Source organism: Chroicocephalus ridibundus, chromosome 3 (assembly GCF_963924245.1).
Source record: "Chroicocephalus ridibundus chromosome 3, bChrRid1.1, whole genome shotgun sequence".
In the NCBI taxonomy this organism is placed as follows: Eukaryota; Metazoa; Chordata; class Aves; order Charadriiformes; family Laridae; genus Chroicocephalus; species Chroicocephalus ridibundus.
This window is the reverse complement of record NC_086286.1, coordinates 12,617,443-12,645,359: the sequence shown is the minus strand read 5'-3', so window position 1 is coordinate 12,645,359 and position 27,917 is coordinate 12,617,443. Positions and strand designations below refer to the sequence as shown.

The window sequence follows — 27,917 nt, the reverse complement described above, 5'->3', positions numbered from 1 at the left end:
GGCGGGGCGGGATGGGGCGGCCCCCGAGCCCCGGCGAGACAGCGGCGGAAAGTGCCACGACTCCACACGGCCGAGGCGGCGAGGGAGGGGGGACCGCGACCCGGCACGGGTGGGTAAGGGGCGGTCACCCCCCTCCTCTCTCTCTCTCTCTGTCCCCCCCTCAACCTTCCCTCGGCCCCTTCCACGCGTGGGCGTCGCCCTTGGGGACACCCTGTCCCCCGCTGCGAGGGGACACGGCGGGTGTCCAGTCCCCCCGTCCCCCCCCCCCCCCCATCGTTCCCCCGCGCTGTCAGCAGACGTGGAGTGGGGTGGGGACGCCCGCGCCGCTCCCACCCGCGGAGGGGGTGTCCCGCGTGGAACCGGGGACGGGGTGGCGGGGGGCGGGATGCCGGGTTTGGGGTCTGGCTGCGTTTTGGCGGTGGCGGTGGCGGCGGGGGGGGGGGTGTCGGGCGGATGAATGGCCCGCGGCGCGGAATGGCGGCGTGTGCGGCCGGCCGGGGAGGGACGGGAGGGGAAGGGACGGGACGGGCCCCGCCCGCCGCCTCCCCCCGGGTCGTCCCCGTCCCGCCGGGCCCCGCCGCGCTCAAACCCCTTCCCCTGCCCCAGCGCCGGCCCGATGAATTTCACTAATCTGATTAAGTGGCGGTTACAAAAAGGTCACAGCTCTCAGGCGGTTGTGCTTTACTTATATATATATATATATATTTTTTTTTTTTTTTTCCTTAACTAAGCGCCCCCCCCGCCCACCCCCTTCGCCCCCCGCAATAAAATCCGTCCCCAGCACGGGGTCTAGCAATGCCCGAAGCATTTGGAGAGAGGTGTTGGACCCCGTATGCAGAGATCCCCCTCCATCCCGGGATCTTTCCAAACGGGATGCCGCCAGCTTTCCCGCGGGTTTGTCGGCGGGATGCCCCTCCACATACCCCCCCCACACACCCCCCCCCCAACCCTCCCGGTTCCTCGGTCCGGCGGGGGAGAGCATCGTCGCCCACACGCGTGGCCGGGTCCCAGCCTAAAATGTCAGCTTTCCTCTTCGCAGATGCGACGGCAGCGGCCTCCCCTCGCCGGGAAATGGCTGGAAGGAGCTGGGCGCTACCTGGGATGCGAACCCCCAGCCGAAGCTGTGAGGGGGGGGCCGGCAGTGAAACCCCGCTTTGGGCTGGGGAAGGGAGGGTAGAAAATTTATAATAGCCGCCGCAGAGATTAGCCGAGCTGCGGCTGTGTTACGGTGCTATTACGCTCTTCTTGTGTATATATATATGGTTTTTTCTGCCTTTTGGGTTTTTTTTCTCTAACTCCGAGGCTTAGGAAGGGAGCTGGCAGCACTGCCGAGGGCCTGGCTGCCGCTGCCACACTGCTGGAGCTAATGGACCGCTAAGACACGTTCAATTAAGTCGAGCTGTAACTGTTGACGATCTGGTGTTGCTGCGTAGAGTAACACAGGCTGCCGGCAGGCTGGAAATGCACAGTCACTTACGCAGAAGATGTATTTAAGCAGAGGCTGGCGGGGACGCGGGCAGGACCCGCTGGCGGCCCCCGGGCTTTTGTCGTTTGTTTTTAATTTTTGCCTCTCTCTATTGCAACAGGCTGGGGAGAGAAGCTTCAGGAGGAATATCTGGTGATTGTCTTTTACCTGCTGGCAGAGCTGCTGCCTCCTCCCGCTGCCGGGCTGCCCTGCTGTCGGCAGGATTGGGCATCGCAGTTCCCTTCTTCCTTGCCCTCTCCCTCCTTTGTGCTGGAGGAACGCTGTTCCTGGCCACATCTCTGCCCTCACGGTGCCTTTTGGCAAGGGAAGATGCAGACCAGAGGCAGGGAAGGGAGACGAGACCTTATTTCTTCCAACCGGAGGCCAGGCAGTGCCCTCCCTGAACAGCGGCCGGCCCCTTAGGCACCGCTGGCTTCTCACCCTGGTGGCCCAGGAGATGATTTTGCCTTTTGGAAAAAGCCAAAATCTCAGCCTGGAAACTTGCGTGTTGGGTCAGCCAGCTTCGACTGACTTGTGTGTGCTTGTTTAGGGAGGGGAGAGCTTTTTATTTGTTTGTGGTTTGTTTGTTTTTGTTTGTTTGTTTGTTTTCTTAACCTGCCGGGCGGTGCTGTAGAGGAAAGGGAGCTGCAGGTGCTTCGCAGGCAGGTGTTGCCGCGGGCTATGCAGGGCCCGGCTGCACGGACCCAGTTCTCTCTTTCCCCGCCCTCTGACACCCCGTCACCTCTTCTTCTACCGTGCTCTAAACCTGAGATGCCACCTTGACGCCACGGCAAAACACAAGCCTTGGATTGCAGGGAGAACAGCATCCTGCTGGCAAAGAGCACCTCTTCCCATCTGCAGCGCCTATCCAGACCGGGAGGAGATAACAGATACGTTTTCCTTTGGCTGTGTCAAGAAATAAGGTTTAATAAGTAGTTATTACACAACCTGTCCCTTCCTTTGCTCCTGCCCACCTGGTGTTTCATCTGGCTGATTTAAACCAGGGCTGGTGAAGTGCCCAGTCGCAAAGTTACTGAATTCCCGCGGATTTCGTGGAAGCGGTCGTAGAGGGGAGGAAAGGCTGAAAAGGTGGGAAGGCTCTAGCCTGGTTTTTGACACTCGGCTGTCTCTGGCAAATGCGACCACAAGACGCTGAGCGTGGTCCCCCGTGCCATCACGCCGCGGGTCTGTGGGGTGGTTCATCCTGGAAGTTTTTTTGGTGCTGAAAAACTGGCGAGGCTCGGGGCTTTACTGGTTTTGCTTCCTTAGGGCGAGTTGGGCTTTTGCTCAGGGCAAACGGAGGTGACTGCACGTGCAAGGTGGCGAGGGAGGTCAGGTTGCCTGGGCTGTTATCTGGGATGATGGGAAGTTTGATGGATAACGAGAAAAAGCCACAGGAATGGAAGAGTCGGAGCACAGCGTTTCAGCTGGCTCCTTTCTGTGAGAAGGCCGAGTGAAATACCAGTTGTCCGTCTTATTGCTGTTATGGTGGTGGTGAAAAGCTTTGTCTGAATAGGCTGTTTTGGGGAAGGAGTTTGCATATGGAGATATTTGATGATTTCCGCTGTTTTGGATGTGTGAGGAGTGGAGGAGGAACCTGCTCAAGAAGCTTCACGCAGGTAAACGTGCTCAGTGTCGGACGTGAACTTGATTTGTCGAACTTGGACTCTGGTAGCTGGTGGTGTCCCTGCACCCCTTGGGCACACAGCCCTCTCCCAAAGCAGCCTGTGCATCAGATTGAAAAATGCCGTCGTGGGGACAAAGTCCTATGGAGGAGCAGAAGGTACGAGAGGGGAGGATGCTGAAGTCTTCAAGCCTCTTCAAAGCCTGGCTGTCGAGCCGAACCTGTACGTATGAAACTATCCTCTAGGCATCTGCGAGCAGACAAGCAGTGGTACCTTCGGTGCCCTATTTTTCCGTGTCCTGGCTAAGGCTTTGTGCAGGTGGGAAGCATGGAGGGCTTTCCTGCCGAAGGGCAAGGCGCACACGCTCCTGCGTGGGGGACTGTGTCTTGGTGTGCAAATCCAGGAGGAAACTTGCAGCCCTTTGAAGGGCGAAGGTTGCGAGGTCAGGAAATGCCAAAGCAGAGCTTTGCTCCTCATGCAAGCACTGTGGCGCGTTTCTGCTTGCATTTATGCATCAGGAAGTTCCCAGAGGAAGACTTTCCCTTATCCCCTGAATGCCAAAGCCAGCCTGGTTTGATTTAAGCGCGCGTGGTAGCATGCAGCCTGCTGCTGTCGTCTCTGCGCTGCCGGAGCGATAGGCTTTTCTCCGAATGAGTTGTTGGGCTGGTCCGTGCCAAGTCTCGACCGCAGGAGGAACTCTACTGGTGGAACTTGCTCCTTGGAGTCAGCAGCAGGCCTGCCGGGTCCGGCCCCGCGCCGTGGGCTGCGGGGCACGAGCGGTGAGACAGGACCAAAGTTTCCCTTTGCCGTGGCGGCACCGCTGGGAGTAACTACTGCCCGCTTGGTATCTCTCACTCTTCATTTCGGGTTTTTTCCTGGCGTGCCTGTCCTTGGGAACAGTTTCTCTGGTTCCAGTGGTGGGAGCTTTGCGAATGGCCCACGCGAGCATCTCGCGGCTCTTCCAGCAGGTCCACAGCTCCTCTGGGTTAGTGCTCCGGGCTGCTTTCTTTTTGTGTTGGTTTTGTTTTGGAGGGGGTAGTTGGGGTTTGTTTGTTTGTTTGTTTTTCTGTGGAGCTAGGAAGGACTTTAAGACTAATCTGCCTCCTTATCTCGCCCTGGCTGTAGAGCCTGAGCGGAGGCAAGGTCCAGGCAGCTTTTACTGCAGCGGGGCGCTGGGTGAGGCTGCCCGCGGGGCAGAGGGAGCGTGGGGCTCAGTCGCCCCACCTGCGAGGGCTCCGGGGGGTTCAGCAGTGTGGGGTGGGATGTGGGACAGGGCAGAGGGCTCCGGCACCGTGGCTTCGCATCCGGCACTGCCATCTCACCCACCTCACCGCCCGCGTCTCTGCCTAATAATGCCGTCCTCTCTTATCCATCCTTTGCGTGCTGAACGCCTCTGTGGTAGAGTTTTGGGTTTTTTCCTCTGTTCTCATCCTCCGTGGGCCCCATCCAGCTGCTTTTGTTTTTCTCCCTCTGTTCCCATCCTCTGTGGGCTCCATCCAGCTGCTTTTGGAGGTGGCAGGAGCAGCTGGTGCGGTTGGAGTGCATTTGCCAGTGCTCGGTGATACCCTTGCCCTAAGCCGGAGCAGTAAACTTTTATCTAAATATGAATCTGTGGCGGTGTGAGGTCAGGAAGGGTTTATTTTTACCAATGTGTCGGGGCTGCTGGGTGAGGAATGCAGGTCGCCTTGTTCTGCCCCTAAAACAGCTCCTGGGCGCTTTGGTGCAGCCCTAAAACCAGCGCAAGGTCGTGGGTATGTGTTCTCCAGCCCTGCTTTTTATTTACTGCCAGGGAAAGGAAATCCAGCCCTTTTCAGCCTGCAGGTTAGGAATAATCTGTCTGTCCTGGTGGGGAGCATCCTGAAGCCATGCTACCTAGTCAGAAAGGAGCGACTTGGCACCAGATGTGCTGGGATAGAACCGGCTGAGGCCATTTAAATCCGAAACGGCCGGGGCGGATGTGAAATAGCGATGCCTTGTAGTATCAGCTGGGATCTCGAGCGGTGCCCCGGAGTAGAAAGTTGTCCCTGCCAGGGGAGGCTGGTTCCAGCTGGCGTTGGCAGCCCTCCTGCCTGCCAGCTCCCTCCCGCTTCGCCGGGGATGCTTGGAGCGGCGGGCAGGGAGAGCTGGGATGCCGGTTAAGACATCCTTCCCCGGGCAGGTGGGTAACTCCGACGGGAGACGGCCGCTTTGCAGCTCCTTCCAGCTCCGCACCCCCTGCTCGCCTGTCGGAGGGGAGTTTTTCATTGCAGTGTCCCCCCTTGGCTGCACGGGTGGCTTTGAGCTGCAGAGCGGGCTGCCCGTTCCCTGCTCCGGCTGCTAGAAAGGAACAGGCTCCGAGGTCTCTCCCTGCGAGCACTGAGGTTTTGAAAAGATGCTGATCTCCTTAGTTTTTATTCTTATTTCTGCCTCCTCCCCTTCCAGCCCCTCCCTCCCTCCTCAACCCACAACCTCTTAAAGAGGAAATTTGATAATGTTTACAGTTAAGCGCGGGGATGGGAGCTTCTGATAGCCGAGGACTTTCTGCATTTTCCTGATTACGTTTTGAGGCACAGCGGCGAGAAACTGCAGCCTGGTACCTCCTGGAAAGTGTCCCTTCGCAGATTAACTGCCTGGCTTCAGCATCTGGGGGTTCATGAGCCACCTCGGAGCCACGTGGAGGTGACGCCCCGATGGGAGAAACTCGTGAGTGGGGCAGCAGGGAAGAGGTTGGCTTCGAAACTAGGGACGGGGTTCAATCAGCGCTTAAGAGGAGCGGAGACAGCAGCATCTTTCTCCGTGCGTGGCTGTGCCCTGCCTGCCAGGTCTCAGACCAGGCACTACAGTCTCCGTTGCTGCTTCATGTGTTACGTACGGGTGGAGAAACTGAGGCTGGAGAGAAGGGTGGGAAGGACCCTGTGCTCGGTTTGCCTGCCACTAATAGCAGAGGTGGAAAGAGAAGTGCCACATCCAGCGCTCCCTTTGCAAGTCTCACTTCTTCCTGCAGGCGTCTATTGGGGAGATGAGATAATGACCATGCTTTTTTTTTTTTTTTTTAATTTATTGAGCTTGAACTTGGGACTTTTATTGGTATTTGCATCTCAAGGAAATGGTTGTGACTTGGTTTTCTGTGCGGCATCTGTGCAGGCGGCATCGTTGCTGGGTTGTCTGTCATCACTGGGAGCAGCCACCCGGCAGGATGCGGTCACCACGTGTCCTCCCCGCCGGGCTGGGCAGAAGCCAGCAGTGCCGCAGGGTGCAGGTGGCAAAGGGAGAAGGCCAGAGCTGCTGCAAAGCTGGGGAAAGCTCTCCTGCGCGTGCGTTCTCCCAGGGGAGATGTTTTATTCCAAAGTTGAGACCTGGCTGTGCGTCTGGGCGCAGTGAAAAGGCCAGGTGCTCCAGGGAGAGCCCAGATCTTGGCCAACCTGCACCAAAGAGTCTGAAAATGGGCTCTCTTACTGCCGCAGGGCTGCAGGTATCGCCTAGGGTCATGCTAAACCATCCCATTGGACGTGTAAGGAGTAGTTGCTCGTGTCTGTCTCCAAGTGCATCCCTGTTTTTTTCTTCCCCCTCTTTGGTTCTTATGGAGATTGCTGCAGCCAGTGAAATTAGTTGCTGCGGTACAATTGGACCACTGCGTGTAGGCAACGTAGTGGAGGAGCACAGGCTTGGGGGTGTGTCGGCAGGTTGTGCTCACCAGAGTTGTGTGAATCTTGAGTGTCTTTTCAGCGCATGGTGCTATTTGGAGACTCAGATGTCCATATGAAACTCCCTGCTCAGAGAGGCTGTTGCATCTCTTCTTTTCCCCCTATTAACTGTTGTTCTGGTCTCTTGCAGGCACAGAAGAATAAGGCAGGATGGATGTGTATGACCCTCAGACGCTGGGTGTTATGGTCTTTGGAGGTTTTATGGTGATATCGGCCATCGGGATCTTCCTGGTGTCCACCTTCTCCATGAAGGAGACATCTTACGAGGAAGCCTTGGCCAAGCAACGCAAAGAGCTTGAGAAAACTCAGCAGCAGAAAATAGAGAAAAAGAAGAAAGAGAAACCTGTTGAGAAAAAAGGAAAAGCAAAGAAAAAGGAAGAGAAACCTAATGGAAAGATCCCGGAGCAGCAGGTGACTCAGGAAGTGACAGACTCTCCCAAGGATGTGGTTCTTGAGCCTGCAGTGGTGCCCGAGCCCGTAACTGTTGAGCCTCCAATCGCAGCAGTGACAGCGGCTCCCCAGGAAAAGGAGAAACCTGCTCCATCACCTAAGGAGAAGAGGAAGAAGGAGAAGAAGGTGGCAAAGGTAGAGCCTGCTCCTAGCCCGGTGTTGGCTTCGCCTCCTGTCAGTGTCCCCAAAAGTTCTTCCGTCTTGGAGGTGACCCCTAAGGAGGTGCCTGTTGTGGCTGTGCCACCAGTTGGCACACAGCAAACTGCTCCAGTCATCAGCTCTGTTGCCATCAAGAAAACCGATGCTCTTCCAACCCATGAGGAGCAGAAGCATGATGGACCTGTCAAGAAGAAGGCTGCATCCAAGAAGAAGAGCGAGCCAGGTAAGGCCAAATTCCTCTGCATATATCCCCATCGAGTAAGCCAGCAGCGTGTCTTGGTGCTACTAAAACAGAGCTATCGTATTCTGAGATCTCTTCCTTCTTCTTCAGTGTTGGAACCAGGGCAGCTGTAAAAAGGCTGTCTCTGGTGAGATGGACCACGTATGCTAAGGGGAAGGTGGGTTGAAAAAAGCTGTACTGTACTGGACTGTAGTTCTCTCTGGGAGGAAGTAGAGTTGAAGTCAAGAGTTTATTGACTTGTTTTCACTCTGTAATGTGTTGCCTCCTGCGTCGGGTAACCCTGCTTGGTGCTTAGCTCCTTGGTCTAACACACAGATGCTGAAGAGTTACAGGTTCCTCTTGGATTTGTTGTTGCGTTGGGGGTCTCTGAGCAGATCTGCACACCGAGAATGAACGGGAGGCGCATGTACCTGACCTGGGAGAGGGGGCAGCTGCCAAGGTGCTGGACATCTGGGTGGAAAGCCAAGATGACGTGTTTTCCCCCTCCACTCCTGATTATTAAAAGCACACAGGAGCTCTACCACTCTTCTTCTACGGGGAAGTGGGTCACTCCTGGAGTTTCCTCCTAGTTCAGTGGAGTTGAAAACCAGCCTATTGGAGTAGAGAAGATTGAAGGTGTTTTATACTGCAGGGGACCGACCGTAGAATGGTTAGAGGGACGTGACTTGGGATATGTCACAGGGAAGGGGAAACTTGCTCATCATCTTTCATGCCTCACTTGATTGACTTGGAGGTGGAAGAGATTAAAGAAGGTGGTTGTGAACTCTCCAGGTTGTAAATAGGCATAGGGAGGGGAGAAACAGCTCCGTAGCTGGATTCTTGCCTCTTGTTGCACCGATGTGAACAATTTGGGTTTTATTTTTGGTTAAGTGATAATTACAGGCACTAAAAATGTGAGCGCTCAGACCTGTAGAAGTGTTCCCATAATGGGCCTGTGGAAGAAATCTCTCAGGTGTTCTCAAAGATGTGATGTGGAGCACGTAGGTTTCATTTCTTTGTTTATTTACAAAAAAAAAAAAAAACCCAACCAAACAAAAAGACACCCCTACTTGCTAGCCTTCTCCAGCACATCCAAACCCAGGCTGCGGTGTGACCTGTCACTTTCCACACCCATGTTTTGGAAGAGGGCCTGCTATTTAGCAGGACGTTTTGCGGCCGCTGGTCTTCAGGGTTGGGTTAAAACCCTTGTATCTGCCCCTCCGAGGAAAGGATTTTACTGAAGGCCATCTCCACATAGTGATGAGGTCTGAAACGGTTTGAGCAGCTGCTGCTGGAGCGTATGGCAGCGATGGTGTTGGGGAAACTGGAGGCAGCTGGTGCCCGCAGGGATGCTCTTCTCTAACACGGGAAAACATGGCCACAAATCCAAGCTGTAAAAGCCAAGGAAGGGAATATGGATGGGAGATGAACTCCTAGCCCTTGTTAAGTTGGGGATATTTTTTTTTTGCTGCTCCGAACATCCACTCCTTTGGGTATGAAGTGCCACGTCTTGTGTGTCTTAAAAGCCAAGAGTGATGTTTTAGGTGCTCCTGGAGGATTTTTCAAAGGAAAGCTCTCAGCGGTATTTGCACCATGAAGCTGGCTGCAGTTTGACCAAGGTATTGTGTGCGGCCTTTTGGCAGCTGTGGTCTCTCCTCCTCAAAGGCAGAAACAACAAATTATCCCGTGGCAGATAAAAATGGGTGTTCGAAGTCTTCAAAGACACATGCTCGGCACCGAAACAGATGGCAAACCTGACAAGAGCGGTGTTGGGTATTATTCTCTTGTGTGGTTTGTTTTTTAGCCTCCTGCATTGCACAAAAACTTGCTTGCAAGTGGTTAGGGTGTGCTGGCATCCCAGGTGACAGCAGGAGCCACGCTCGCCCATGAGGCACGCGTGGGTACCCCATCTGAGCTGCGACCTGCCGGGTCTGGGGTTCCGCGGAAGGGCCGTCCGTGTCTCCCGTCTCCCCTCAGGTCTGGGAAGGGGCTCTTCAGACCCCTCGTTCCCGCTCTCCTTTTCCATGGCGGCTTTGCCGCGCCCGCGGGGCTGCATCTTGTTTCGCCGCTTCCTTCGGCGAGGCGCGAGGTTTCCGACCCTGCGATTGGGCTCGGCGTCGGCGTCGGCTTCCTTCTGCCGCGGCTTGGCAGGCTGCCCCCGCTGCCTTTGCTCCAGCTACAAGGTGGGGTTTTTGCACGGTGCCCGCCTCGTGCGAGGCTCGCTTGGGCCAGGCCAAGGGGAGGCGGGCGACATTTCGCGTGGCGGGTCCCTCCGCCCAGCGGGACCGGGGCCGAGGGAGGTGGTGTGCTGTCCTGCGTCCCCGCTGTCGCCGGCGCGAGGAAAGCGTGAGCCAAGCTCTCGGGGCCCCGGTTGCACAAGCCGGCGGAGCCGCTGGGAAGCGGCCGCCGCTGGGGAGACAGACAGGCTTGGCTGCTGCCAGGCCCTCAGCGCTGGCCATCCCAAATGGATTTACCAGAAGCCGGGAGCAAACGGCGTGTGCCGGAGCTGCTGGGCGTTCCTGGGCTTTGCCACGGTGTTGCTGTGGTGGGTTGACCGCGGCTGGCTGCCAGACGCCCACCCAGCCGCTCTCTCACTCCCCCCGCCTTGACAGGATGGGGGAGGAAAAAAGATGGGGAAGCGCCTGGGTCAAGATCGAGAAAGGGCGATTACGTAGCAGTTACTATCACAGGCAAAGCAGACTCGACTGGGGGGAAACTAATTTGATTTATTTCCAATTCAAATAGATGTGAAACAGAGGAAAAAATTAAAACAACTCCCCCCCCCCCCGCCCTTCTTCCCAGGCTCCACGTCACTCCTTCCCTCCTGGCTCTTCTGCCTGCCCTCCCTGAGTGGCACAGGGGGACGGGGGCTGTGGTCAGTCCATACCAGCTCCTCTCTGCTGCTCCTTCCTCCTCACGCCTTTCCCTGCTCCAGCGTGGGGCCTTGCGTGGGCTGCAGTCCTTCAGGATGAACCTGCTCCAGCGTGGGCTCCTCTCCAGGGGCTGCAGGGGAATCTCTTCTCCGATGCCTACAGCTCCTCCTTCTCCTTCTTCTCTGACCTTGCTGCCTGGGGGGGGTCTGAGCTCTGCGATCAAGAGACCCTCGTGCTAATGTCTTTAGAGGCTCTGGAGCTATTGGAGGCCAAAGTGCTTTTTCTTCCGGGATTTTTTAGGAAAATAAGCTCACTGGGCCATAGATACTGTGCAGGAACTCCTAAACCACTGCCCGCCACCCTCCATCCATCGTGACCATGTGCACTGTGGTCCTACGACAGGATGATGGTCGCTGATGCTCGTTGGCTTTCCTGGCTTAGCAGCAGGGAAAGGGAGGAGTTGGAGTTGTGTTGTTTCCTTGACAGAGCTGGAACAAACCTGCCTGGTGAAAGGCAGGAGATGACCTTGCTGCGCTCTGCATCACTGGCACCATTGCATGGGGTGATGTCCCCCAGCAAGGTTGTATCATGGTGCGGTCCAGCTTTTGATGCCCAACACATCTCTGGTCCTTGGCTGGGAATCCCACTGCTGGGAATCACTCCGTTGATGGGGGATGGTGGGAAGGTGGTGGGACCAGTAGTAGAGCCAGGCAGAGGAGACAGCTGGCTCAGGTGAGGGTTGTCTCCAGCAATTCTCATGTTGCTTTCAGTTAGAGGGGTACCAAACTTGACTGTGGAAGTCTGGGTGGATGCTGGTTCGAAATGGCAGTTGTGGGGTTGAAGCCAACTGAGATGATGCTACTCAGCTCTGCCGTCGGCTCGAGCGGTCCCAACCCCTCTTTTCTCCCTCCCTAGCACCCGCGGACTCGGATGGGCCCCTCTACCTGCCCTACAAGACGCTCGTGTCCACCCTCAGCAGCATGGTGTTCAGCGAGGGGGAGGCCCAGCAGCTCATCGAGATCCTGACGGAGAAAGCGGGCATCATCCAGGACACCTGGCACACGGTAGGGCTGCCAGCACCATCGTGGTCGCCCGCTGCTCTACCAAGCCTCGGGAGGTGTGGAGGGGAGGGAAGACGCCCTGTTTTCGGGCACGCTGGCTCCCCTGGAGCAGAGGGCAGAATCCCACGTGTGTGGGGTGGAGGGGATGGGTCTGGAGTTGGTGATCCCCACTGATGTGCCACCCCGCCCTGGCAGGCCACGCAGAAAGGTGACCCAGTCGCTGTCCTGAAACGCCAGCTGGAAGAGAAGGAGAAGCAGCTCGCTGCCGAGCAGGAGGATGCGGCCGCTGCCAGAAACAAGCTGCGGGAGCTGAGCAAGGTGAGCAGCACGCCACCCTCCCGGCATCCCCCGGCATGGGCTCTGCTTGTCATGGTCACCTCGGTGTGCCTCCCGCTCCCCGCATCTCATCCCCCTTGGAGGTGAAGCCCAAGAGATATCTGGGCCTTTCACCTGTTTGCTGTTTTCCCCACCCAAAAAGGGTAGAAGATCCCCTCCTGACCTCAAATCCTGGGCCTGATCCAGCCGGGGAAGGCACCAGCCCAAGGAGCCAGAGGGTAACACCTGCTGGCAGCCGCAGGAGAAGCAGGGGAAAGCCCTTCCCATAGGAGACTGCAGCTTTCTGCTGCTTTAGGAAGGAAAATAAATCCCTTTTCGTCTCTCCCCAGATCTCCTGAGCTGAGAAAGAGATGGCCCATCTCTTTTTAAGGACCCTGACCCTATTTACAGCCCTCTTCCCCGACTCAGACCCCCATCTCCACCTCTTTTTAAGGTTTTGGAAGTTGCAACGGATGCCTGCCGTGCTGGGCTCGGCACCGGGCAGGACCCGGTAGCCTTCAGGGAGGAGAGGAGAAGGCAAAACCCTCCAGGGTGCTTGGGTGCTGTGCTAAACCCCTGCCTGTGCCGACTGCATGGGCAGCCCAGCCCAGAGCATCCCTGCCTCGGCACGGAGGCGGTGGATATTTATTTTAATCTTTTTTTTTTTTTTTTTTTTTTTTTTTTAAAATTCCCCTGCTTTGCCCCAAACTTCGTGTGGTGATATTGATCCCAGGGGGTGAAAAAAATTAAAAATTCCAGGCTGTCTCACTCCTTTCTCTTAGCTGTCCCAATGTGGAGCAACAGTGGCATCCAGTGGCCACAGAGCCCAAAACAAAATGCAGGAGGAAATGTAAGTGCTAAATGGCATAGCTGGGCACGGGGGCAGCTCCGAAAGGGCTGAACTTTTGAGTCTTCTGAGCTAGGAGGCCACTGATTTTGCATCCCCTTAAGGCGGGGAAACTCGTGCGCTGAGGACTAACTGGGGGACTTCTCTCCTCGAAGGAACTGGCGGCGGAGCGGGCCAAGGCGGTGGCCGTGGAGGGCAAGCTGAAGGAGCAGCTGCTCGCCCGTGAGCGGGAGATCGCTGCGGTGCAGGCACGCATGCAGGCCAGCTACCAGGACCACGTCAGCGAAACGCAGCAGCTCCAGGGCAAGGTGAGCCCCACGCTGTGCTCTGCAGCTTCCTCCTCTGGCTGCCGGGTGGCTTTTGGTGGCAGATGCCGTGGTGTTTTGGAGAAGACTGAGATGTGGGAGGGGACCGGAGCCTTGAGGAGGGGCGAAACCCTGTGATGCTCCTGGATCATGGTGCTCGAGGGAGTAGAGGCGCGTGGGAACATCCTCATGGGATGTTGCATCCCTGGAGGCTGTCAGCATCGGTAGACACCCCTCTGTGTTGCCAGTCCCACTTGCTCATCACATGGGCTTCACAGGGAGAGCAAAGGGGCCAGCGGTGGCATTAACCCCTGTTGGGCTCTTCTAGATCCGGACCCTGCAGGAACAGCTGGAGAACGGCCCCAACACGCAGCTGGCTCGTTTGCAGCAGGAGAACTCCATCCTGAGGGATGCCCTCAACCAGGCCACCAGCCAGACGGAGAGCAAGTAAGGCCGGGGCGGGGGGCAGAGGCTGGGGCTGCCCTCTGTCTGGCAAACCCTGGGGGTTGGCTGTCCATCAGGCTTGGTCACCCCCTTTCCTGAAGGGGCCTCCGCAGACCCCGCAACTGGCTGGAGGTAGAGTGGGGAGCGAGGAAGAACTTGCCAAAGGACCTTTGGGGGGGCTGGCAGGGGAAGTGAGGATGTTCTTCCCCATGCCAAGGAGAAGGGCAGGGGAAACCCTCTCTGCTTTGGGAGTCATCTGTGCTGATGCTAGAGCCAGCAGGCTGCAGAGGGGGGAAGAAGGGGCCAGAAGGTGCCGTGGCGATTGGTGATTCCCCCCTTAGGGGAGCTCATACTCTCAAACTCCAGAAGAAACGCAGCTGGCTCTTTGACAGGAGTGATGCTGCAGAGATCCGAGATCTGTCCGGTGCCTGCAGAACAAATAGGAGCTAGGTAGAAGGATTTCACGCTCCTTTTTGTAGAAAGTCTGAAATGGCTGGTGCTTAACAGCGGTAAAATAATTACAGACCGGACTCCAGCTGCTTAGAGCGCTTCCTCTTGTGTCTGGGAACGCAGATCCTCGCGTCCTCTACTTCATGAGAAAGGAATGTCTCCTGTGATTGAAACGCGGCTTTTGAAAAGCGATTTGTCAGCTCTTTCCACCCCCTCCCCGAAGGACCAGGCGTGTCCTAGAAACAGGCGAACGCAACCATTAAGATGTTTCAAGTCCTGTATCAGGCCCACAAGAGGATGTGTGTCCCCCTCTAGGTAACATCAGAGATGCTTGGCTGGCCTGTGGGCTAAAATAACCCTGCTTCTCTTGGCGCAGGCAAAACGCTGAGCTGGCCAAGCTACGGCAGGAGTGCAATAAGCTGATGAAAGAGCTGTCGGAGAAATCGGAGGTGCTGCAGCAAGAGGAGCAGCAGAAGAAGAGCTGGGAGATCAAAGCGGCGGCCTCCGAGAAGCAGATCGAGCAGCTGCAGGTCAGGCAGGCGCCGGCGAACCCGCTCCCCTCACAAAGAGATGGGGCGGGTGGCTAAATGGCATGGGATCTGTGCGCTTGGCCACGGGAAGAGCCTGGAGGGAGATGAGCATCCACAGCTTCGTGAATCTCTTAATTGCCTCCCCCCCGCCCTCCCCACGCAATCAGTTTGTCACATGTGATGTGCATTTTTGCAGCCCCACCAGCAAAGCCCAGGGATCATGATGCCCTGGTTGAAGCCATTCTTCTCGTGAGGCTCACGAGCTTGGTGTGAAGGTGTCGGGGGGGAAGCCTAGATGGTACACGCTGCTGGGTGGTACCCTACGGTGAGAGAGGAAACCCCCTGGCCGTGGGTGCTCTTTCTCGACTCAGCTGTTTGTCAGCCTGTTACTCTCCTTCCTTGGTGCAGGAGGTAGAGCTTGTGGCTTTTTTGTTGTCACCAAGGTGTGGCTGGGTTTGGGGTTTTTCGGGGTGTTTAAAGGACACCTCCCAAGTACAGCCTGTGAGCCCGCTGTTGGTGGCGGAGCAGTGGTGCATGGCCCGCAGGCAGGATGTATCCATGCAGAGAAGAGCATCTCCTGCAGGGGTGGCAGTGCTCCTGCTGGGGTTCGGTGAAGCTGGGGGCTGGGAGCATTGATCCCACATACCCCTGACCTGAGAACTTGCACTTCTTTCTCCTAGGGCGGGCAGACAGGGTGGGGGGGTGTGATGTGTCCCTCCTGCACCTCCTGTGGTCTCCAAATTGCTCTGGCCTCTTTACGAAGGGGCTGTGGTGGTGCAGACCTTTACCTGCGCATGCCAAAATGTTTTTTTTAGAGGTGATCCTAGAGCAAGGGGCTTTCAATATCCTTGGTCTTAATTTTTCGGGTACCTGGGGATGCACATCTCTTTTTGGCGGGCTGGTTTTGTCCCCTTCTGCTTTTGCAGGTGAGGAGCAAGGGGTTGACGTGGGCACGCTGCCGGCATGAAGGCAGAAGCCGCTTTCCTGGCTCAGAACAACAGCTTCTAGGCATGCTTTTAGGAGAACTTCTCCCGAGCTGTCAGCTTGCTGCACGCCTTAATTCTAATTAAATAAATCATACTAGCTGGAAGACTTTAAAGCCCGCGATGTATTGAAGGTGCCTGTGGTGCTAGGGAGAATGTGCTCCATGGTAACACCTGGGAGCTCTGAGCTGAGGATATGGGGTCAAGTCCTCAGAAAATGGAGAAGCCCTACTTCTGGAAGTGATTCTGGAAGCATCACTTAGCCAGAGACCGGGCTGCTGGTTTACCTTCTTCTGTCCCCTCCATGCAAAGCAATGTCTTTCCATCTGCAACGCTGCGACTCATACCCATAGAGCTGCTGGTTTGCGGCACGCTCCTCCTCTTCCTCGTCCTCCTCCTCCTCTGCCTTCCCCCTGGAAGTGCCTGTCTTGGCCAGGCCTCTTCCTCGCTGCTTTCCCTGGGCCAAACCGCACAGAAAATTCCTCTGCGTGTGGAAACATGTGGCTGGGTGTCTCTGTCCTGTTAAGCACCGTGGCAGTACCTCTCCCTGCTGGGCTGGGGCTCTGCATTAGGACCAGGGCCTTAGGAGGTTTTTTTCAGAGCTTAGCTCTCCGGAGCAGAAGAAGAAGAAGATGGCCGTGGTCTTGGCCCAGAACCGAGACGCTCGGGTGTTGTCTGCTTCCCACTTGAGGGCTGGCAAATGATAAAACGCGAGCGCGAGGCAAGATGCTTCGTGCACAGGGGGAGCGTGGGGGAAGGATGACTTAAACCCCCCCACAGCACAGCTTAAAAATAACATTATGCGACACATGGAGCTTTGCTTCAAATTGGCCGGGGTGCCTGGCACACTACGGAAAGTCTTCTCTTTCTGCCGTGCAGGCTTCCCAAAGGGAGGTGGAGGCGACGCTGCAGAAGAGGCTGGACGAAGTAAGCGACGAGCTCCGCAAAACCCAGAGCAGCTACAAAAGCCTGTTAGCAGAGGCGGAAAAGGCCAAAGGGCAGCAGCAGAGCATTGCTGGTGAGGACCTCGGATCAGCACGGGGAGAGCTGTGGGACAGACTTGGAGCTTTCAAGGCTGGTGGGGCTGGTTGGGGCAGGACACGTAGACCTGGGGTTGAGTTGGGATGCTCGGTGTCGGTGCGAGCAAGATGCAGGACTGGTCCATAGTCCTGTCCTAGGATGCCACTCCAATACCTCTCCCTTCCTGCCCTTTCTGTGCCTCCTGAAAGCATCCAGGGCCAAGGCTTCTTTGCCCAAGGGTCCTGCTTGGGACGGGTGGGGAGTCTCCAAATTTATTTGCCCCTTCCTCTGACAGAACTGCAGGCCAAGCTGCTGAGCTCCGAAACAGAGGTTAAAAGCAAGTTGCTGGAGCTGGACAACGTGAAGGGGAAGCTGCAGGATGCCAGCTCGGAGAACACGAAGCTCCTGGAGAGGATCAAATCCATCGAAGCTCTGCTGGAGGCAGGCCAGATGAGGGAGGCGGAAAAAGACAGAGGCTTGCAGGTCGCGTGCTCGTTCAATTGGGGTGGGAGGAGGAGAGGGGGTTGCACCGCTCCAGCAAGTGTTTTTGCGCTGCGTTAGCGCGGTACGTGGGCTGCCTTTGCTCTGGGATCCCCTCTGGGATGCTGCAGAAAGGGGTGACCCACATCACGTGCCTCAGACACGTCACGAAAGTGCTTTCTCTCTTCCAGGCAGCCAATGAAGCAGAAATGAAGCAGCTGCAGTCAAGGTGGGTCTGAGGTGCACATGGAGACTGCTACGGCACCTCCAGCTTGCTGTCCATGTGTCCCAGGCTTCCCTGAGCCCTCCGTTAGGCAGGCTTGGGGACCGCGAAGCTGGGAAGACAAGGTCAATCCTGGCCAACACAGCTGTTTAAAATATTAATTGGCTCCAGTGCCGGCCCCAAATAACAGCCAGTCCCTTCTGAAGTGAGACTGTAATTGCTGGCAGGCACACGGAGGCTAACTGCTCCTGAGGAACAGGAGGTTCTGGTGGTGTTGGTGCTGGGGGTGGAATGTCTCTGATCCAAGCTGCTGCTCAAAGCTGGGCCAGCCAGAGGAGGTTTTTTAGGGGTGTTTCCAGGTATTTCCAAGGATAGAGATTCATCACCTCTCTGGGTCCCCATTCCAGGGTTTGATAAACTCTTCCACCCCGAGTGAAGAAAGGTTTCCGGGCATTTAATTGGAGTTTCCCACATCACAACTCATGCCTATTGCCCCTTGTCCATGTGCTGGGCGCCTTCAGGAAGGCTCAGGCTCTGCACGGAGGGAAGATTTCTCAGATGCCCCTACTGCCAGCGAGCATCCAGCATTCCTCTAAAGGAGGGCAGCTGCTTAGTTATCCTGGGACCCCCAAGAGACTTGGGTGGTTCATGTCAAGGACCTGAACCTTCCTTGATGTGCCCAAGCTGAGGCTCCCTTCGGGGCAGATGGTGGAGCTGAGGGTGTGGAGGGAAGCTCTAGTCAGCAGCCCTGATTTATGGTCGCTCAAGGTAGTAGGATGATACTTTTAAAATGCAGAACTGTGGGCTATCTCAGCCTAACGAGCTGTGGACGGGAGTGTGTCGGGAGCAGTCCCAGTTGTGTAAGCCAGAATTTCTGGCCTTTGGATCAGCTTACTTCTTCCTCTTGTCCTGAGTGTACAGCCAGCCAGCCACTTGCTTGCTTTTTATTGCTGGTAAGCCGGTAGAAAACTAGATCCCACTCCAGCATTGCCAGGGCTGTGATTTTCAGTCCCACTCCCTCCTCCTCCCGCTGTGCGTAGATCCCGGAGCAGATGGGGATAGGAATGGCTGTGGTCCCCTTCTCGACAACTTGCTGTCTGGGAGGGAAGTGGTTGCTGAGACTCATTCCTGCGTCCTGCCCTTCCAGGCTTCAGGAGAAGACGGACCAGCTCTCGTCCTTGGAAAGGGAAGCCACAGAGCTGCGAGAGGCGATGGAGCAACAGAAGATTAAAAACAACGTACGTGAGTGAACTGGGCTCAGCTTTTGCTGCTCACAATTTCTTCCTCCAAAACCCAGATCACAGAATCACCGAATGGTAGGAGCTGGAAGGGACCTCTGGAGATCATCTAGTCCAACCCCCTGCCAGAGCAGGGTCACCCAGAGCAGGTGGCACAGGAACGTGTCCAGGCGGGTTTTGAATGTCTACAGAGACAGAGACTCCACCACCTCTCTGGGCAGCCTGTGCCAGGGCTCTGCCACCCTCAAAGTAAAGAAGTTCCTCCTCATGTTGAGATGGAACTTTCTATGCTCAAGTTTGTGCCAATTACCTCTTGTCCTGTCCCCGGGCACCACTGAAAAGAGCCTGGCCCCATCCTCCTGACACCCACCCTGTAAATATTTGTAAGTGTTGATAAGATCCCCCCTCCGTCGTCTCTTTTCCAGACTAAAAAGACCCAAATCCCTCAGCCTTTCTTCATAAGAGAGGTGTTCCAGTCCCCTGTCATCTTGGTAGCCCTTTGCTGTACCCTCTCCAGCAGTTCCCTGTAGATCTCTGGGGTTTGAATGACAGCCCATCACAGTTGGCTACCGATGGCTCTGTGGTGTGGCCAGAGGCTCTTCTAGCCTCGCAGAGCGCGTGAGGCATGGCCTCGTCTGCTGGAGAGCAGGAATCCCCCCAGCAGGCTGCGCAGATCGAGGTGATGGGCTGCAGCATGTCTGTCCCCTGTCCTCTTGGGAGGTTTAGGACCTGGTAAGCCAGGGAGATCCTATCCCAGCAGGGTCAAGGCAGTCAGTCCCCTGAGCAGGGATCCCTCACACCCCATTGCTCCTCTGCTGCTTATCCCTCTACTACAAGGTGGTATCAGTTGCGTGGAGGCGACCTTGCAGCCCCACACTTGGCCTGTGTCCTCTCCAGGCAGCTCTGGGCATCTTGAGGGCTGCTTCTGGAGCTCTCACCTCCATCCAGCTCTGGTCTGCTCCCTCAAGGCCACTGCCTGAGTGATGTGCTGCCTTGGGGCCCCTGCATGGATGGAGGAGAAAGGAGCGCACGTGGGCAGTGGGTTGGAAGACCCTTAGCAAAGTGACGGGCTGCTGCCCATTTTCCTGAGTGGAGGCTTTGAAATCCTCCACAGTGCCAACAAGCATCTTGGTGGCCTTCGGCGTGATGTGTGGCTTATTGCCCTCTGTGTGTGGTCTCGGCAGGACCTTCGCGAGAAGAACTGGAAAGCAATGGAAGCATTGACCACGGTGGAAAAGGCATGTGAGGAAAAACTACTTGCTGCTACAAAAGCAAAGGTGAGCCCGGCATTTCTCTCTAGTGGTGATGCTGGTGTTGTAAGGGAAATGTTCAGCCTCCCCGAGCCACCGGAGATGTTTGCCCTGGATTGCCTGCCTCCTCTGAGGAGCAGCGCTGGCCCAACCCTCCTGCCAGCTTCTCCAAAGTTTGTCTTGAGGGCCATGTATCCCCGGTACAGGTCACGGGTGAAGTGGAAGGGGTGTTTTGGTGGTTCTCAGGGGCAGCAGTTTTCTCTGTTGGCTGGTTTCCTCGTGCCGGCTCACCCCTGTAGGCACCGAAAAGCAGGACCGGTATTGGCAGCCTGGCCGGCGGGTGCCCCAGACCTCCATCCCATGCCAGTTTGTCCTTCTTACAGGAAGAGCTGGCTCAACAGCTGGACATGCTCCAGACACGAACCAAGCAGACGCTGCTCTCTGCCCTCCCCGGAGTCACCGTGTCCTCGCAGCAGGTGGGCGCGGGCTTTCTCAAACCCCCACATCCACCACACGGGAAGGACAGATGTCTAAGCCTCCTTTTTCTTCCCCGTCCTCTTTTTTTCAAACTCAGGATTATGACACGTGGCTACAGGAGTTTAAGGAGAAGACCATGGATGTGCTAAAGCAGCAGACGATTACAACAGAGCTCCCGGTCAGTGAAGGGGCTGGAAAGTGGAGGGGTGAGGGAGTGCCTGAGGGTCACTCGTTTCTTTTCCTCACCTCGCACTCCATTCCTTCCCTCTCTTTTCAGGATGCAGCACTTAAATTAAAAGAGGCAGAGGAAGCGCAAAGCACTTTACAAGCAGAATGTGAGCAGTATAGAACTATACTTGCAGAGACGGTAAGTTGCAGCCTTGGCTGCAGCTGTGTTGGTCTTCCACTAGAAATACCTCTTGAGAGGTCTTCTGGCAGCCCAGGCTGGCCGTGGGCTCATGATGGGCATCCCTCAGTGTGTCGGGGGGCTGCCGTGTGGAAGACTATTTGCCAGTGAGACAGAGGAATAGGAGAAACCTGAATTTCTAGAGCTCTTCTTCAGCCTTAAATTGTGTTGTAAACCTTCCTGGTGGTGGTGGGATGTGGCACAGCAAGAGCTCTGAGGAGTAGGGTGGCTGAGCCAGCCTGCTGGGAGTCCCTAGCCCCACCTAGGGACATGTAATTCTGTCACCTGTTCTTTGGCCCAAGTCCTTGGAGAAGCATTGGGTATGCCAGGGCTTCCAGCCCTGATGCTGCTTGGCTTGGGAGGGCTGGAGGAGGTTCGGGCTCAGCTGAGGCTTTGCCAACAGGAAGGGATGCTGCGAGACCTGCAGAAGAGCGTGGAGGAGGAGGAGCAGGTGTGGAAAGCAAAGCTCACAGCGTCTGAAGAGGAACTCCAAAAGGTGCGTGTTTGGGGCCCACCTGGGTTTGTTGCTCGTGGAGCTGCATGTGCAGGAGCAGAGGGGCTGTTGGCTGTAAATGGGATGGTGACCCTAACTGTTCCTGACGACCTTGAATTCTTGAGACACAGGGGCTTTCTCTTCCCAAATCCACCTCTCCTGTCACCAAACCAGCAGACAAGAAGCCCAGCTAAGCCTCTCTTTCTCCTGGATCCCACCTCCCTGCCTGGTGTGTGCCTAGACCCTGCCAGTGGAGCTGGAGGAATGGTTGTAGCTCCCCGGTTCAGGCATGGTAGCTGGGAAACCACGTCACCGCTTCAGTAATCCAAGCTCCAATGCTTGGAAATCAGGCTGAGCCCTCCTGGTGGGCCCTGGCTTGATGGGAGGAGAGCACGTGCTGGACTCTTGGACTCCCATTTCCAGAAGAACTTGGCTTGCTCTCAAAACCCGTGTTAACCGTGGCGTTCGTTGAGCCTTCAGAAAGGAGCTGAGGTCCAAGCCACGTACTGCACATAATTTTGGGTCCAGCTGTCTGTCTAGCTCTGGGTACTGCTCTTCCTAGTTAAAAAGCCAGCCAGCAGCTGCCAGAGAGACGTTGTTGCCCAGGAGTTTGGTGGGGAGCATGATTCCTGAGCTCTCGTGACTTAGCTGGAGTCTAGGAGAACTTGGCTGGCCGTGCCTTTTCTGCAAAGTGGACTTACCTCCTCCGTCCTGAATGCAGAACTGAGATGAAGCTACTTTCTATGGTCTGGCTGCTCCCCATCCACCACGTGGGGTTTTGAAGCTCACTGGGGCCGCAGGGAGGTGGGGGAGCTCTTGTACAAGAGATCTTTGAGTTCTCAGCCCGTTGCTGGCTCCTGCAGCACCAGCGCTGCCGAGGGCTGGTGTAGGATTGCAGGGGGATGACGTGGCTGCTGGTGTGTGCTGGCAGCAGGGTATGCGTGATGGGATGAACGTCTGGTGGCTAGGCCAGGCCCCAGAGCAGTCCTGCCTCTCTGTGGAGAAGAGGTGAATTCCTCTCCAAAAAATTCAGCAACCGTGGAGTCCTCTTCCAAAATCAGTCCAAGTTTAAATGCAAACCCCGTGCTTTTCCTGATAGCTTGGCTTCTCTTAATAGCAAAGTCCATGACACCTCATTGGAAAGTCTACCTTGCTGCTTCCAAACCAAAGGCGCTTTCAGTAGGAAACTTGCACTGAGTCCGGTGCCAGTTTCTCGGGTGTTGAAAGCTGCCTGCAGCCAGCTGAAGTCCTGCAGGCAAAAGCTGTTGCCTTATTCCACGATTTACAGCCTGGGCTTGTTGGACTAGTCCTCCCTGAGAAGAGGAGCTCCTGCCCTGCAGGCTGTGGAGCTCCGCTTTGGTGTCGGGTCTCTTCCGCACTTGGGTACAGGATGAAGTGGGGGAGGTGGGAATGAAACACTGACTGGTTTTTGGTTGAACAAAAGGTGCTTAGTGTCCACGTTGAGGTGCCGTTCACTGACCTTCTCTGATCCTTTCTGGCTTAGTCGCAACTTCAGCTGAAATCCCTTGAAGACATGGTGGAGAAGTTGAAAGCAGATCTGCAGAGCACGGATCAGGTGAGGCTTTTTTGGGTATGGGAGAAGGTCCCCGCGCAGGTGCCAGACGGACGCGTGCTGTGCTTGGGCTGAGTCAGGACCCAGCTCCTGACTTGTCCAGGGGAAGGCAGGCTTAGACCATGGGAGGTTTGGGATGTGTTGGACCTCAGTCAGCTCCCTCCTGCTTTCCTCCCTTTTAATCCAGCTAAAGGAATACACCTCTCTTCTGGAAACACAACTGGAAAATCACTTGGAGACAGCCAGCTCCGAACGCCAAAACTACACAAAAGAAGTTGAAGTCGTAAGTGTGGTGGCCGTTACTTTCTTAAACGCTTCTTTCTTCTAAGACTGACTTACTGCCCATCTGTGTTTCGGGGATTTGGGGAGTGCCCCAGGGATCTGCAACTTTGCAAAGCAAGAGAAGACAGATGGAGGTGTTTGCTCCGGTCTGGGTTGTAGGCACGTAAAGTCAGGAGATCCATTGGCAGGATGATGGGACAGGGAGATCTGTATGGAGATGCTGTCCACTGCTCCCCGGTGGCCTTGGGATTTCCGTGGCTCAGGTGAGACGGAGCTGTCTCACTGCCATCTCGCTGAGCAGGTATCAGCAGGCAGGTTAGCAAGTGATGCCAACGTGGCCTCTTTGAGAAGATGTTGCACCATAAAAATGCTTCCTTGGGCCAAAGGGCTCCAAAACCAAGTGCATAAATGGACGACTTTTTTTTTCTGTCTTTCTTTCTGCTCCTCCTCGGCAGTTGAGGCAGCTCCTGTCAGAGTCCCAGAAGCAGCTGGAGGCAGCGAAGACGGAAACGCAGAAGCAGAGCAAGGAGCTGGCCCTGGTAAGGGGGGACCCCGGAGGGCCCTGCTGGGACCTCGCTGCTCTGCCTGGGCACGATTTGCAAACCCACCTGTGGGGCCGGCATCCTCCCTGCGGGTTTGGGGAGGGGAGGAAAGACAGCCAGCGCACGGGGAAACCCGGTCCTGCCGGGCACCAGACCGATCCGGCTTTCAGAGGGGATGTTTGAGACCCAGGAGGAGATTTTTATTCGCCTGCCTTTCCTCCCGTGATAGGGGTGGGAAGGAAGGCAGAGCGGCAAGGCTTGGGCAAGTTGGCAAGTAGCAGAAAAAAATCATCCGCCCCACCGCTGGATGGTGGTTACCCCAACACCACCCTGGGGCAGGGGTTTGGGTGCCTTAAGCATCCATCCATCCATCCATCCATCCATCCATCCATCCATCCATCCATCCGTGGATGTGAGGTCTGAGGCTGTGCAGCCCCTGCAGAGGGGTCCCTTGAGGAGCTGGAGGATGGTTTCTGCGGGTAAGTTGGGGAGAGGACTGGGGTATAGGGCCAGGAGAGCTCGCAGACCTGCCAAAACCATGAGGGCTTTTGCTTGTAAATCCATACTTTGTTTGGGAGAGGCTCAGGAGGTTGTACTTAAAATCCTGGGTGGTGCGGCTGGCTTGCAGAGCGGCTCAGAGCGGAGCGAGCCGGGACTATGGTTTCCCTCGGGTGCCGTGACTCTTCCCCACCTCGCAGCCCCCACCGTCCAGCTCCCTCAGCGAGCCGGTGCAGCCCCTTGCTCTCGAGGGAGCGTGCCGTGGGGTCGTCGTTAGCCTTTAATCTCATTAGGTGGGTGGGCGATTTTAAGGGTGGAACGCGTTTGTGTTCACCGCGGTGACCTTCCCTTGCTTCTGAGCAAGGCGGGCTGTCCGCTTGCAGCTTGACCACCCGAACTGCTGCAGCGCAGGGTGGAGTGCTGGTAGGTGGAGTTGGAGGGGGGGGGGTTGGGATTTTAATCAGGGAGGGGAGCAGTGTTCGAGTAACTGCCTCCCCAGCCATCCCAGCTGTGATGGATGCCACCCTGCCTCGATTGCTTTATTTAACGCCTCGGCTACGTTAGTGCAAACCCTCAGCAGCGGCTTTAAACCGAGGTGTGAGTGATGGAAGGAGAGCAGAGGCGGCGTGGGGGCACGTGCTCTGCACCCCTAGGAGCTGTCGTGCCTCAAGCTGCCCGGGTTAGGTGCCACCGTCCCGCAGCCTCGCAGAAACTGAGGTGGCTTTTCAGACGTTTTCAGCTCGTGCGCAAGCGAAAAAAAGCCGACAAACTTTACCTACAGGTCCTTGTGGGTCTTCTAATGGTGGGGACGTGTAACTGAGCCAGGCTTGCTGGTCCTCCTTCCAGGTCAGGCAGCAGTTGAGTGAGATGAAGAGCCACGTGCAGGATGGAGAAGTAGTGGGGTTACAAGCTGACCCCAGCGAGCCTGCGCCCCTCGAGGTTAGGGTGGTGAGACCGCTGCCCGTGGAGGCGCTGACCCTTAACTGTGTCCCTTGTCCTGTCTCACCTTCTCTAACCGCATGGAGAACCGCACGTGGCTTTGCTCAGGGCTGTCATGGCTGTGTCGTGTCCCATCCTGTGTGTTGGGGGGAATCCAGCCCCCTCCCCAGTCCCTTCAACCATGTGTCCTATTCCTGCTGGGAACAAGTCGCCAGCCGGCTTTAGCCAGGCTGTTCCCCTTGGGAACCCTCCGTCATGGCATCAGGCTGGCAGGGTTTTGGGGGAGGCGGGCAGGAGGTGCTGCAAGCCCTTGGGCCAGCATCGCCACACAACGATGCCCCGTTGGGTTCAGGCTTGGGTCTCCTCAGAGGAAGGGGACACCCCAAGAGAGCTGCGCCGGGATCCCTTCCCAGCCGGTGGGGATTAGGATTACAGAGGCTCCGTAAATCCTGCTGGAGCCAGGCTGAGACCATTAGCAGCAGCTCTTCCCTTTCAGGCTAACGCCTCTGGCTGGTGGCCGTGCTGCCACGAGCCGAGCTCTGTCTCCGTCCTTTAATCCCGTTAAGTGTGGAGCCTTCTCCCGGGCACAGGCACCTGCCAGGCACGTCCTCCGCTATGGGGCACCTCTCGTGCCTAGTCCCAGCTGGCCCTGCCTGAAGGGCAGGAAAAATTTAGCAATGCAAAGCCAAGCCCCGGGCTCACCATCAACATCCTCCTGGCTTTTGTGTGGAGTGGAGACGCTGGTACCTGTGGCCCTTTGGTGCCCCGTGGAAAGCCTCAGTTTTCATTTCTTCTGTCTAGCCCAGATTTTTTGGTGATGTCCCCGCTGGCTCATCTTTTGGGTCTTTTTTTTTTTTTTTTTTTTTTTTTTAAATTTTATTTCTGGGCGTTTTACCCTTTTCTCGACACAGTTGAAAACCCAGCTGGAGCAAAACGAAACACTGGTGGAGAAGGAGCAAGTGCTGCGGCAAAAGCTGGCGCTGGAGCTGGAGGAGGTGGGTGCGGGCGAGGAGGATACAAGGGCTTGCAAAGCCTTAATGGGTTCTTGGCCCAATAATTAATTTGAGGAATTAATTTGAGGGGTTTTTTCCCCATCCCTCTCTGCATCTCAGACATTGTCGCATTTCCTCACACATCCGAAGAACTTCTTGCAGCAGCTGTGGCATTGCTGGCCCCTCGAATTGCCCCTCTCCCAGTCCCCCCATGGGTTTTGCCAGCACTTTCCCTTGAGGATCGAGGGCTTCCGCTGGGTTTCCTGCTGTTTCTGGCGAGAAGTGCCATCTTCCCGGTGGAAGCAGGATCAGGAAAAGCAACGCGTTGCGTTTAGCATCCAACCGTCCGACAGCGGCTGTATAACCTAACTAACTCTTCACCTGGTCCCACCGGGGACCAGGGTCTGCATGGGGCAGGACGCAGGAGGTGCCTGCTGCCATTAGCTCATGTGCTTATTGAGGTTTGTGTCCCCCTTCCAGGCCCAAAGCTCGGCGTGCAGTTTGCAAGCGGAGCTGGAAAAGCTGCGACTCGCTGAAAACGCAGCGGCTTCGGACACGGAAGAGGCCCAGCATCTCAAGGTGATTTGGCTGCCCTGCTCTCTTGTGCTTGGTGCTCAGCCAAGACAGCAAAAGCCATGTTTGAGTGGGACTGTGGGCATGATTTATCATTCTTGCGGATGGCAGGGCAAGGTAGATGGTTCCCTTGCAGGTAGCTCCCTGCCCCAGGGGTGGCTGTGAGCTCCGACGTGGCTGAAGGACAGCAGGGTGCAAGTCACAGCCCCTTGATCCATGTTGGCCAAGATATGGGTGATGCTCTGAGCAAACACTTTCACGATCTGGGCTCTTCATGTATTGGGAAATTGTTGTGCTCCCGTGAGGTTGTCTCAGCCCACGGCGTCTCCAGGGAGCCAGACTGAGCTGTAGCTGGTGGGGTGACGCCTGACCCCTACGGCAAGGAGGGAGCTGGATACTCCTCTGGCTAGTGGCCACCAAGGTGGCTCGGTGCAGATCCGAGGTGACCCAAGGTGTTTTGGAGGGGAGAAGGTCACCAGATAGCAAAGGGAGGCTCAGGCAGATGCCTTCTTTTGCCTCCCATGTAGGAAAGACTTGAAAAAGAAAAAAAATTAACAAAGGACCTGGGCCAGGCAGCAACCAAACTACAGGAGCTACTGAAGGTTACCCAGGACCAACTGGCCAAAGAGAGAGAAACGGTGAAGAAGTTGAAAGAACAGCTTCAGGAAACGGTACGTGTGGCGGCCACAGCCATCCCTCCCCTCGATGCCGGCGGAGGCCGTGGGGAAACGCATGTCAGGCAGTGGTTTAAAACCAGAGGCCAGGTGGCACGTGCTTCCAGAAACCATCCGGGTGGCTTTTGGGAATCCCAGGACCACACGAGATGGTGGTCATGGTTCTCCCTCCCCAGAAGGCAGGACCTGGCCCATCTGTGACATGGCTTTGATGCTTGAGCTGCCATGAGAATGAAGTTGAGACCCAGCTGCGTAACCCGCCTCTGTTTTCCTTCTCCAGGGGGAAGAGGACAGTTCGAAGGAAGGGACTTCAGTTTGACGAGTCTGTGACCTAGACCTTACCGTTCAACTTACCAAAATGCCTTACACATTCCTAAAAATAAAAATATATGCTGAATTTACTGTAGATAAAAGATACAAGCCATTAGTGACCCAAAACCTAGTTTTGAAACTTTAAAAAAAAAACAACAAAACCCACAAAAAAAAAAAACCCCAGCCAGTAAACACTGCAGGCGTATGTCTGTAAGAAAATCTTCATACTGTTTTTGTACAAGCGTTTGTTCCCCGGGGAGCCGCTCCGCTCACGTTGGGGCGAGCGCTGGGGCTTCACCCTCCTGTCGATGCAGAACCCACGAATGTGTGAAAAGGGAAGACTGTGTTTGTACATCAACCGGTGCAATTATTATTATATATTTTTTCTTTCTTTTTTTTTTTTTTTTTTTTTTTTTTGGAATGAAAGAGGTGTGAAAGTCAGACCCACCATGGAAGGAAGCCGCTCTTTTGATGGGTGGCTCTTGGCACGTATCCTTTTGTGTATTTCTGGGTGTCGATGCAATTAAAATGACGT

General features: G+C 55.9%; 1 protein-coding gene across 5 annotated transcripts; it reads left to right on the top strand.

Annotated features, from left to right (window-relative positions):
* On the top strand, nt 1-27,917 carry RRBP1 (ribosome binding protein 1). 5 transcript variants are annotated; one of them, XM_063328034.1, is made up of 24 exons: nt 1-109; nt 6,904-7,605; nt 11,391-11,539; nt 11,732-11,854; nt 12,854-13,006; nt 13,332-13,450; nt 14,274-14,427; nt 16,290-16,428; nt 16,726-16,913; nt 17,102-17,139; nt 18,281-18,371; nt 19,556-19,648; nt 20,005-20,097; nt 20,196-20,276; nt 20,376-20,465; nt 20,908-21,000; nt 22,502-22,573; nt 22,758-22,853; nt 23,308-23,391; nt 24,739-24,831; nt 25,743-25,826; nt 26,304-26,402; nt 26,924-27,067; nt 27,351-27,917. In XM_063328034.1, the coding sequence occupies exons 2-24, from the start codon at nt 6,924-6,926 to the stop codon at nt 27,387-27,389; spliced, it is 2,997 nt and encodes a 998-aa protein (XP_063184104.1). In that variant the 5' UTR covers nt 1-109; nt 6,904-6,923; the 3' UTR covers nt 27,390-27,917. The 5 variants fall into 5 exon arrangements, with proteins under 5 accessions (XP_063184104.1, XP_063184105.1, XP_063184103.1 ...); XM_063328035.1 differs by having other exon boundaries at nt 25-113; XM_063328033.1 differs by lacking the exon at nt 1-109 and adding an exon at nt 5,571-5,772.